Here is a 12195-nt window from a genome sequence, read left to right on the forward strand (position 1 = left end):
AGTTACCAAGACTATGGTGTTGGTATAATGATGTGTATAAAGATTAGAAAATTCAGAAATAGATTAACACATAATAAAGTCAATTGGTTTTTAATAAGGCTGTCAAATAAATAAACAGGGAATAGACAGACAATGAGGTTTTTTTGGTTGCAGTACTGGGGATTGAATCCAGGCATACTCTACCACTTAACTGCATCGCCAGCCCTCTTTTCTATTTGAGACAGAGTCTTACTAAGTTGCTAAGACTGGCCTCTACTTGAGATCCTCCTGCCTTAGCTGAGTAGCTGGGATTACAGTTATGGGACACTTCATTCAGCCTAGATAGACTTTTAGATAATTTTTGCTGGAGAGGATAATAACACTGGGGAAGGAAATGAACCTTGACTCCACTTTATGTCAAGCCCACCAGTTAATAGTACATCATAAATGTATACATAAAAGTCAAAACTAAAACTGCTAAGTACATAATTTCTCCCCCACCCCAGCCTCTTATTTTGGGATAGGTCTTGTGAAGTTGCCCAGGCAAGCCTTGAATTTGTGATCTGCATCAGCTTCTCAAGCGGCTTCTTATGTATCAGTACGCCCAACTGAAAACATTTTGTAAGCAAGAAAAGACAAAAGATTTGGGGAGACAATGATTTTTTTTTGAGTGGACACTAAAAACATCATAACAAAGTCTTAATGTTGAATTCATCAAAATGTAAAATACCTACTTTACAAAACATGAAAATGAAGTCAAGCCACAATCCAGGACAGAATAGCACAAACATTTCTAACAGGACTAAGATGTTAAGAACTTACACATTAAAAAGAAGAAGAACTTATACATTACAATGGAATAATAAAATAAATAATACAGTTTAACAGTAGGTGAAAGTAATCATGGTATAGCTCAGTAGTAGCACCAGGCCCTGGGTTCAACCCCCATCACACACACACACACACAAAAGAATAAAGTTAGAGACTTTATCAGCAGTATCATAAAAGTAAATATTTGAGTGGCTTTTTAATGCCTGAAAAAAATCTCAGAATCTTGTCATGAGGTAAATGCAAATAAAAGCACAGGAGACATCTTGCTCCACCGCCACTAGAATGGCTAAAATTAAGACTAAGAATGTAGCAACTACAAGTCTTAGACATTGCTTGCTGGTGGACCGCTAAGATGATAAACTAGTTTGGAAAAGTTTCTTTTAAAGTTAAACACTACAATATTTCTTTGAAATTGTTTTAAATTTAATGTACAGTTTTAGGGTTGTGGGTACAGCTGGATGGAGTCTGTGCTTAGCATGTATAAAATTTTTACTTTCAGTTGAGCATACAGTTACTATATAACCCAACAGTCCCACTTTAGTTAATGAGAAAGAATGGAAATGTGTCCCCAAATCTCTTGTACACAGAAGTCCGTAACATCAATGATGATAGCTGGGAAAATGAAAATATCCATGTACAAGTGAATGAATAGATTGTGGTGTATTCATATAGGGAAAATAGTACTAATTAGATGGAATAAGTTATTGATTCATACCACTATATGGATTGTGAAAATCATTATACAGAGCAAAGAAGCCAGATAGCAAGGAGTAATAATAAATGATTCAGTTTATATAAAATTCAAGAATAGGCAACTCTTGAGGGCTGGAATTGTAGCTCAGTGGTAGAACATTTGCCTAACATGTGTGAGGCACTGGGTTTGATCCTCAGCATCACATATAAATTAAATAAAGGTATTGTGTCCATCTATAACTAAAACATTAAAAATAAGAAGAAAAAGCAAATTTTAATCATAAAAATCAATCCTTTGTGTGTCAAGATGGCAGAATAGAGAATGCCACTTTCCTGGCTGCTCCATGGTATAAAACCAAGAAAGCAAATGGGCAGCTTCTCAGCAAGGTGGGTGAACAGAAAAGCAGGGAGCTCTTTACTGGAATTTAATACTGGACATTCAAAGCAAATCTGGGACTAGGGAGATTAGATATAATAAAATAAGGAAGAAATCCCCAGTGCCGTTGCATAGCTAGAGGTACCAGCCAGAGTGATCTGAGAGCAAAGTGGAAGGTAAAGGAATTAAAGGAACCTGCATTTTTGGAAGGCCTGAGGCATGTCTTGGTGCAGAGAATTTAGAGATCAAACCTACTGTCCGACTAAATTGAAAGGGGTGCTGCACAATATCTGTGTGGGAAAGAAGCCACATCTCTCCTGGCTGCCTGCGGAGGACAGGGGAAGAACCATTTTGCAGCCCTGGCACAGGGGCCAACAGCTGGGGTAACTGATTCCTGGCAAGCCTGAGTTTGGCCTGAAATACAGACCTATCAAACCCACATCACTGGACAGAGACTGTGCCTAAGTGACCAGGAGAAAATCAACCCTGGAGAGAGGTTTACACAGGGGACAGCTGGTGGTGGAAACCCACCCAGCTCTCACCCCCGCTCTCCAATCCGGCTGCTTGCAGGACCAGGCAGAAGAAATGTACCTTGCTGGGAATTCAGAAGGGCAGGGGCAGGAGAGGCTAAGATTGGGGACTGAACCTGAGAGCAGGAAACGTAGGGTCTGCTGGTGACATAGTGGACTAAGAATTGGCTCCTCCACCACGTGAGTGGAACCCAGGGGAGATCCCTGGGATTCTCTTCCAGTGTGGACCAGCAATTGCTTATTTAAAACCGCAGGTGTGCTTATTTAAAACCTTCAGACCAAAGAGCCTGGAGCCTACCTAAGTCTAAACATTTCCTTTAGGGGTTACCTCTCTCATTCCAGCAACTCTACTCTGAGAGTGGAGCAAGCATCACCCTCCAGGTGACCCCAGTGACCTCACCAAACACTGCTGAGGAGGGAAGCTGGGAATCTTTTGAATTCCAATGGAAACAAGTCTTTAACTTTTTGAATTCCAGTGGAAACAATTCTTTAACTTTTCATCCAGATCTTTCTTTTACCTTTTCTTTGTGACCTTAATGGTTCATGGACCATTATACATATTCATATTCGGTTTTGCCCCTCATTTCTATTATTTTTGAAGCCATTTTTCATGGATCAGTATTTTGAGGACGAGAATGTTTGATACATATATCTTAGTTTTGTGTTCTTTTATATTCACTTCTGTTCTCTCCCTATCTACCATTCAAAATTATAAACCATTTTGCAGACTTACTGTTTTTATTATAGGCAATAACTGGTTATATTTCTGTGTATTGTGACAATTAACATCATTGATGTCATAGCAGGAACTATTTGGTTTAATGCTGTGTATTTTTTGCATTGGTTGTTGTTTTTATTTGTCTCCCCCTAAACAGTGAGGTTACTAGAAACCTTCATGGACACTATAAACCCATAGGTAGAATGTCTACTGACTCAGATCCATACTCTTAGGTAGGTAGACACACAAACAAAATTAAAAAGCAAGGGAACAAATTGCCCCAAACAAACCAAGATACTTCAATAACAGAATCCAACTACACCATGGTGGAATAAATGTCAAAGAAGGATTTTAAAATGTACATAGGTAAACTAATTTGCAAGGTAAAGGATGATGTAAAGCATGAAATCAGGGATAAAATACAGAATAAAGATAGAATTAAAAATGTTTCTAGTTGTAGATGGACACAATACCTCTATTTCATTCATTCATTTTTATTTTAATTTATTTTTCCTTATTTGATGCTGAGGTTCAAACCCAGTGCTCCACATGCACTAGGCAAGCATTCTACCACTGAACCACAACCACAGACCAGGATAGAATTTTAAAGACTTCCAGAGAAAAATATCAGGTTATATTTAGAGGGAAACCAATCTGGATCTCAGCTAATTTCTCAACGCAGACTCTCATAGCTAGGAGGTCTTGGAATAATATATACCAAGCTCTGAAAGAAAATGGATATCTGCCAAGAATACTATAACCTAGCAAAATTAAGCTTCATAATTGATGATAAAATAAAAAATCTTCCATGATAAACAAAAGTTAAATGAAAGCCTGCACTACAAAATATACTCAATAAAATATTTCATGAAGAAGTGAAAAACAAAGTGAAAACCAGCCTAAGGAGGAACTACTCTAGAAAAATAGTCAATCAGTGAAGAAACTAATTCAAATTAAAATCCAGAAATAAAATGACAGGGAATAAAAATTGTTTCTCAATAATAACATTGAATATAAATGGCCTAAATTCATCCATCAAATGACATAAACTGGCAGATTGGATGAAAAAACAAAGCCTAACAATATTCCACCACCTAGAGACTCTCCTCATAGGCAGAGACATCTATAGACTGAAGGTAACAGGTTGGGGAAAAACATCATTCACAGGGATCTCGTAAATAAGCAGGGGTTTCTGTCTTCATATCAGGTAGAGTAGACTTTAAGCAAAAGCTAATCAGAAGAGACAAAGGACATTTCATACAGCTTATGGGAATTATACATCAACCAGACATAACAATTGTAAAAATTTGTGCCCCAAGCAATGGAGTATCTGCATTCATCAAACAAACTCTTCTTAATTTCAAGAAGCAAATAGACCACACAACACAATAATATTGGGTGTTTTTAACACATCTCTGTTATCACTGGATAGATTCTCCAAACAAAAGCTAAATAAAGAAGCTATAGAACTAAAATATACAGTTGATAACTTAGAGTTAACAGATATATAGAATATTTTATACATCAATGACTGAATATACTTCTCAGCAGCACACAGATCCTTCTCTAAAATAGACTATATCTTAGACCAAAAGCAACTCTTAGCATGTACAAAAAAAAAAAAAAAAAGATAATACATTGTATTCTATGAGATAATAATGAAATCAACTATAGAAGAAACTACTCTAACACTGGAGACTAAATAATAGATATTGAATGACTAGATAGCAGAAGAAATCAGGGATGAAATAAAATAATTGGTAAATGAGAATAGTGTAACAACATATCAAAATTTCTGAGACACTGTGAAGGCAATTCTAAGAGAAAGGTTCATTGCATTGAGCTCATTCATTAAGGAAATAGAAAGTCACCAAATAACTAACATTACATCTCAAAACCTTAGAAAAAGACATGCTTTACTACTGAGCTCTGCCCCTTGTCCCTAATTTTGTATTTCTGACTTTTCTTAACCAGAGATGTTACTTTTGCATAGTAACTATAGATTTCTTAGGTTTTTCATTCAAGTAAGGGAACCAGAGGAGCATTGGGGTTTTAGATGCCCTGGACAGTGTTGAAACTCTGCAATATAGGTTGTTTTTAAGGGACTGTATAGCATTTTACTTAGAATCCATGTATCAGGATTTTTTGGTTTGTTTGTTTTTTGTTTTTTGGTATGGGGGGTTGAACCTGTTAAATTTAACCACTGAGTTACATTCCCAGCTCTTTTTTTATTTTTTATTTTTAGAGAGGGTCTTGCAAAGTTGCTTAAGGTCTCACTAAGTTCCTGAGGTGAGGTTGACTTTAAACTTGAGATCCTTCTGCCCAAAGCCACTGGGATTAACAGGCATGCGTCACCGTACCGCATCAGTTCTTTTACCCCAGTGAACTGAAGCTTATTAATAAGTTAATTCGAGTCCTCTATTTCATAAAAACACCACTGTTTTATAAGAGAAACTCATTAAGTCTGAAAATTGATTGTTTTGATTCTGCGCTAGGACTCCTCTCTGGTCTTCTCTAGCAATACAAATGAGTACTGTTTACATGAATATTTTATTTTTCCTCTCTCTCAGGTGTGGACACCTCAAGATCGCCAGTCTATCCTGAGTATTTTAGCACAGTTGCTCTTGGATAAGGATTACACTGTGCTGATTGGCCGTCAGCTGCGCCCTCTCCTTTTGGATTTGCTGGAAAGGAATGCTGAAGCCATCAAGACAGGAGGCCATGTTAACCATGATCTGCATGAACGGCTCTGTGTGTGTATGAGCAAGCTCATTAGTAGCCATCCTGATGTGCTCCCGTGAGTAGCAATTTTATTCTTCATGTTTTTTCTTGAGGTGTTAGAACTTTCTTTCTGCTGGGAAGTAATTAGGAGTCTAAGTTGAAGGGAAATACAGAAAGAAGAGAGATAAGTTGACCTGAAGATCCAAACCCTCTAATCACAGTTATCCTGTTGTATGAGAATACTCACAACAGAATCCACTTATTACCTTTCAGCTCAATAAGCATTTACTGGGTTTCTCTCGAGTCTTGGCCAACAAGACAAGTCTGGAAAAATGGCCAAGATATGCCCCCAGTCCTTAAGGATTGTATCATTTGGCAACATATGCATATAAAACAGATTTGGATGATGCTCCCACACCATCCAAGATGGATGAGATTTCTTATGCTGAGCAAGATGGCATAAGCCTGAAAACCCGGCTTCTCTGGAGGCTGAGGCAAGAAGATCTCTTGAGCTCAGGCATTTTAGACCAACCTGGGCAACTGTAGCCAGACCCTGTCTCAAAACAATAACAAATAAAGAAAGTGCTGGGGGCTGAGGTCGTGGCTCAACGGTAGCGCATTTGCCTAGCATGCGTGAGATACTGGGTTCGATTCTCAGCACCATATATAAGTAAATAAAATAAAGGTCTATCAAAAACTAAAAATATATTAAAAAAAAAAAAGAAAGAAAGAAAGTGCTGGGCCTAGTAGTGCATGCCTGGAATCCGAGCAGGTGGGGAGGCCGAATCCGGGGATGGCAAGTTCCAGGCCAGCCTCAGCAACTTAATGAGATCCTGTCTTAAAATAAAAAATAAGGGCTGCGGTTGTGACTCAGTGGTAGAGCTCTTGCCTAGTGTGTGTGAAGCACTGGGTTCAATTCTCAGCACCTCATATAAATACATGAATAAAATAAAGATCCAGCAGCATGTTAAAAAAATTATATAAAATGATAAATAAAAAGTATTGGGAATGTAGCAAAGTGGTAAAGTGCCCCTGGGTTCAATCCCCAGGACCAAAAATTAAATGAAGACTTGCAGATATTTGGGTGGGAGTTATATTTGCATGAACTTTTCTAAAAGGGAGAGGAACTTCCTTTTATAATTTTATGTAACTTGAACTCCTACTTCTGTTAAGCCTTTATGGCAGAATACTTCAGGATTGTGTTTGAGAATCATTAAAGTGATGGATTAACTAAGTCTGTTTTCCCATAAGCCCCAGATTTTATTTTCTTATGAAATAAATATGAGGCAAATGCTTATGTTTTCTTCTTTTTGTCTTGCTAAGGCTGTTTGTTTTAGTTTTGTTCCCGCTGTGGTAAAATGCAGAGTACAAAAGGTGCTATAATAGAGTGAATTAAATACAAGCAAGAGTGGGCTGGGGATATAGCTCAATGGTAGAAATATTTGTCTACCATGCTCAAGGCCCTGGGTTTGATTCCCATTACTACCTTGAAAAGAAAGAAAGAAGTCCTTTGTAAAGAACTATAGATGATGATGTGTAATGGAATTCCACTTTTTAGTTTTAGGAAAACAGCTGGTTAATTTGGGGAGGTGCCAAATTTGGCACCTCCCCAAATTAACACTATATATGCATGTAGGGGCATGTAAAGATAAATTTTTACCTAATACATTCAGACAGGATGTATTCATTTAATAGATAACTCTGCCTCCCTCCCCTTTAAATTGTGTGGATTTTATTGCAATATATAGATAAAATCTAGGGTGCTCTACCACTGATCTATACTCCCAGTATACTCTTAGCCTTTTTTTCATTTTTTATTTTGAGACATGGTCTTGTCCAGTTGCTGAGGCTGACCTAAATCCAGTCTCCTGAGTTGTTGGTATGACAAAGAGTGTGGTACTGTCCCTGGCAACTCTTCTCTTAACCTCTGGGCCACATCGTCTGAGTGAAAAAGTCAAATATGGTAGGGTATTTAAAGAACTGGAAACAGATTTATATTTCTTACAAACATACATTTATATATTTATTATTTTGGGGATGTCAGCATTGAATCCAGGGCCTTGAACAAGCTAAGCAAGGTCTCTACCACTGATATTATACCCTGAGTCCCAATTTACAATGAGTTAAATACAATGTGTGAATGAGGAAGAGTGGAAGAGAAAATGAAAAGAAATGGATAAGAACAAATAAGGGAGACCAGAGAAGAGGAACCCAGTTGAATTTGTACTCCCTAAAGTCATTCCCAATGTCTTTCTACCGCCAAGTGCTTTCTATGAGGCACCTTATAGTATCTTTGAGGAACAATTCTTTTTTTCCCTTATGCTACTTGTTCATAATACTTTTGCATCCGGAGTCCTCATCCTTATTCTTACTCTTTGATAAATTCTTTGTCAGGACTCTGAGAACATTCCTAATTTGTGCATCTCTATTTTGATATATCTGTTAAGTTTTATGGTCTATGGAGGTGGGTAGGGCACTGGGGATTGAAACCAGGGTTCATGCATGATAGGCCAGAGTTCTGCCACTCTACTCAGCCCCTCAAGGTTGTTTTGTTTTGTTTTGTTTTGTTTTTTCCAAAAAGTCATCCATAGCTGGGGATTAGTTCTGTGCTCAAGCCCTTGCCTAGCATGTGAGAGGCCCTGGGTTTGTTTCCTAATTAGCACTGAATTATACAACAAATAAACAAATAAATCCATTCAATACTCAAGTAAACTCAAGTCATTCTTTATCTCAATTAAACTAGTGCTTCCAGATTTTAGCCATAGATTTATAGATAGTGTGTGTTCTGCAACTTCACCAGTACATGGATGGAGTGGAGAAAAGAAAAAGTTTCTTTTCTCTCTGTATACCCTCACAACACTTCAGTTCCAATTCTTTAAAACAAAACAAAACAAAAGAATACACAAAATTGGGATTATTAGATTGTAACACTTCACTTCTGACACCAAAATGTATGGGGTGTTTTCCATACCCACTAATTGTGATACCAGCTAAGTGTTCTGCAATTCAATTTATTTCTGACACTATCTACCTGGAATTAGTATCAACCCTTTAAGGGCTCAGTCCCATAGAGAGTCCCCTATTCTACTACTTTAGACACCACTCTCAAATACAAGTTATCATTAATAGGCTAAATATCGGATGTTCTGTGACATCTTCTTTGGGTTATGTTTGCTAGAATGGGTCATAGAACTCAGAGTTACTTATCAGGCATTAGAAAAGAATGGATTCTGGGATAGCCAGGTGGATGGAAGAGATGCACAGGAAGGGGTAGGGAAAGCTTCTGTGCTTCTCCACCCTGTCAGCACTTCCACATGCTCTAGAAGCTCTCAGAACCCCCTTCTTTTACTTTTAATGGAAACTTCCTTATATAGGCATAGTTGATTAAGTTATTGATCATTGGTGATCCATTCAACCTTCAGCCCTTCTTCCCTTCCCGGAGGTCTGGGGTTGGCCTAAAAACTCCTTTGAGAATCATAGGGTTAGGTTTTCTGCCAACCAGCCCCATCTTTAAGTGCTTATTGAAAGTCACCTCATTAACATAAACCCAGGTGTAGTTGAAGGGGTTGTTAGAAATGACAAAAGATGGCCCCCAGCGTTGGCACATGTGTGTAATCCCAGTGGTTTAGGAGGCTGAGACAGATCCGAGAGTTCAAAGTCAGGCTCAACAACAGTGGGCGCTAAGCAATTCAGTGGGATCCTGTGTCCAGTAAAAATAAAATAGGGCTGGAGATGTGACTCAGTGGTTGAGTGCCCCTGAGTTCATTCCTGCTTTGGAGTTCTCCTGGGGATTCCTGGAGGGTTCACGTTGGTTGGGGAAGGTCCGGAGGAGGGATTTCCGGTTGGTGTGGTGTGTGCCTGGAGGAGCCACGTGGATGGCGTTAGAGGGAGGTTCCCAGGGAGCGGGTGTGGAGTGTGCTGGTGGAGTTTGGAAATAAAGTTTATTCCTGATTGAATGGCTCATGATTTGTGCCCAGCCAGACTGCGGCAGGTAACTGCTGTTGTCACTGTAAAAGTTCCTAGAGAGGGGCACCTTAATTCAGGGTGTGGCTTATTGATAGAGGACCTCTGGGTTTAATCCCCACTACCCATCCCCACACACATGTACAAAGACATGAATTAGGTAAGTAGAGAAAAAAAATAGGATTTAATTATACGCTATCTACAAAAAGATATAGAATGAAAGTAAAAGAATAGGGACAAAATATCATACAAATGATAACCAAAACAGGTCCTAATGGACAAAATAGACTTTATGGTACTGGGAGCAGAACACAGGGCCTCATGGATGCTAGGCAAATGCATTTCAACTGAACTACCTTTTTATTTTATTTTGAGACAGGGCCTTAAATTGCTAAGGCTGGCCTCGAGCTTTTGATCCTCTTGCTTCAGCTTTCAGAGTTGCTGGGATTACAGGTGTATGCCACTCCCCAGCCTAATCCATGTGTTTTGAATGAGGAGTTTAACCCATTTTTATTTAAAGTGGTCACTTATGCAAAAAGATTTACTGTTGCTATCTTGTTATTTGTTTTCTGCATGTCTTCTAACTTTTGTGGTCTTTTCTGGCAGCCTTAGTGTTTTCATGAATTTTTTGATAGTGACATGTTTTGATTTTGTGTGTGTCTGTGTGTTATAGATGTTTTCTTTATGGTTGTCATTTAATATGTCAAAGAGATTTTGTTTCAAACTGATAAATCTCTACTCCTATAGAGTTCTAACACTTCTAGTTTGTTACCAGTGCAGTTAGTTGTTTGTTTGTTTTGGGTGAAGGAGATTGAACCCAGAGCTTTTGCCAGTGAGCTCCATTCTCAATCCCTGTTTCTGGAATTTTCTTTTCCTTTGATTTTAGTCTGTTTCCCTGTTTCTTTGTATGCCTTGAGATTTTTTTGTTGCTGTGACTTGGGCATTTGGAGAAACAACTGCTTTTCAGTCTTCACAGAATAGACTTGGGGGAAGATGTTCATTGATCAGCCCAACTCAAAATCCTAGGGTCACTCATCCCTTTTGAGTATACAGATAAACAAGCCTGTATGACTGATTTTGTGCCACTATTTCTTATGAAGTCTATTAGAATTTCTAATAGAAGAATATAGCTGTGTGGAAAACATTTTTAATACATTGAAGGCCCAGCATCTCTACCATGGCCTCCCAAGCTTTTTATAATCTGGCCCTTGCCCTCCTTCAGCACCTCATTTCCTGCCTATCAACATCTTTCTGTTTTCAACTATCATACCAGGCAGTTTCCTGAAGATGTCTTATTGACCTTTTGTGTGTGTATGATGCTGGCTATTGAACCCAGGGGTGCTCTACCACTGAGCTATGTCCCAGTCCTTTCTGATATTTTATTTTGAGAAAAGGTCTTGCTCAGTTTCCCAGGCTGACCTTGAACTTGCAGTCTTCTTACTTCAGACTCCTGCATAGCCAGGATTACAGGCAAGTACCACTATGACCAACTTTTTGAACTTTTTGTTTTATCTTAGTGGAATGTCCTTTTTCTTTATGCTCTCACAAGGTTCTCCTCTTCATTCTTTAAGAGGCAGTTAAAACATCTTTTCTCAACTTCCCCAGGTTCAGTTGAACTCTTTCTCTTTGTGCTGCTTATTGTTTTTGTAAGTATTCTCTTTTTATCAGATGGCAGAATTCTTAAGAAAAAAATCTCTTTGGTTTTGAATCTTCAGGTATTAACACAGTGTCTGGCCCTTAGTGACAGTTCAGTAAATGTTTGTTGGAAATGAGTACATTTTTAATAATAAATACTTGTGATAAATCCCTCTACTTTTTGAGTAATCAGTTTAGGTTTTTGTGTCCTCTGTATCAGCTATCCCATGTCATGGTCCTGTGGTTCCTGAACTTAAACAGTTTGGTCATAGGACTAGGTAATGTTAGCATTTTCCTCCCTGTATTCTGTTATGTTCTACAGTCCTGTCTCAGAGTAGAGATATGTACTTGAATATTTCCACCAGCCAATGAAAATACTCTTTTTTTTCTGAAGGTTTGCCCTGAGGTATTTCAAGGACACTTCCCCAGTCTTTCAAAGACTCTTCTTGGAGAGTTCAGATGCTAATCCAGTTCGCTATGGGCGAAGACGGATGAAACTTCGGGACTTAATGGAAGCAGCCTACAAGTTTCTGCAGCAAGAGCAATCTGTGTTCCGGGAACTCTGGGACTGGAGTGTGTGTGTCCCCCTCCTCAGAAGCCATGACACTTTGGTCCGTTGGTGAGTAGCTGCTAGATTTTTCCTGTGCTTATAGTGTGAGGGAGGAGAAGGAAACCATGTTCAATCTGTTGTTTTTGTTCTTGTGGCTTTTGAGTTCTTACTCTCCTTCCTTCATCTTGTGTCACTTCAG

General features: G+C 38.5%; 1 protein-coding gene across 2 annotated transcripts in view; it reads left to right on the forward strand.

The window, feature by feature from the left end:
- The window catches only part of Mdn1 (midasin AAA ATPase 1), a 142639-nt gene that overhangs the window by 7641 nt on the left and 122803 nt on the right, over positions 1-12195 (forward strand). For both annotated transcript variants that reach the window (XM_077801619.1, XM_077801620.1), the window contains exons 2-3: positions 5698-5924; positions 11841-12065. In XM_077801619.1, the coding sequence (XP_077657745.1) occupies positions 5698-5924; positions 11841-12065 (452 nt within the window). The remainder of the gene's footprint in view (positions 1-5697; positions 5925-11840; positions 12066-12195) is intronic.

This window comes from Urocitellus parryii, chromosome 8 (genome assembly GCF_045843805.1).
Source record: "Urocitellus parryii isolate mUroPar1 chromosome 8, mUroPar1.hap1, whole genome shotgun sequence".
NCBI classification, from domain to species: Eukaryota; Metazoa; Chordata; class Mammalia; order Rodentia; family Sciuridae; genus Urocitellus; species Urocitellus parryii.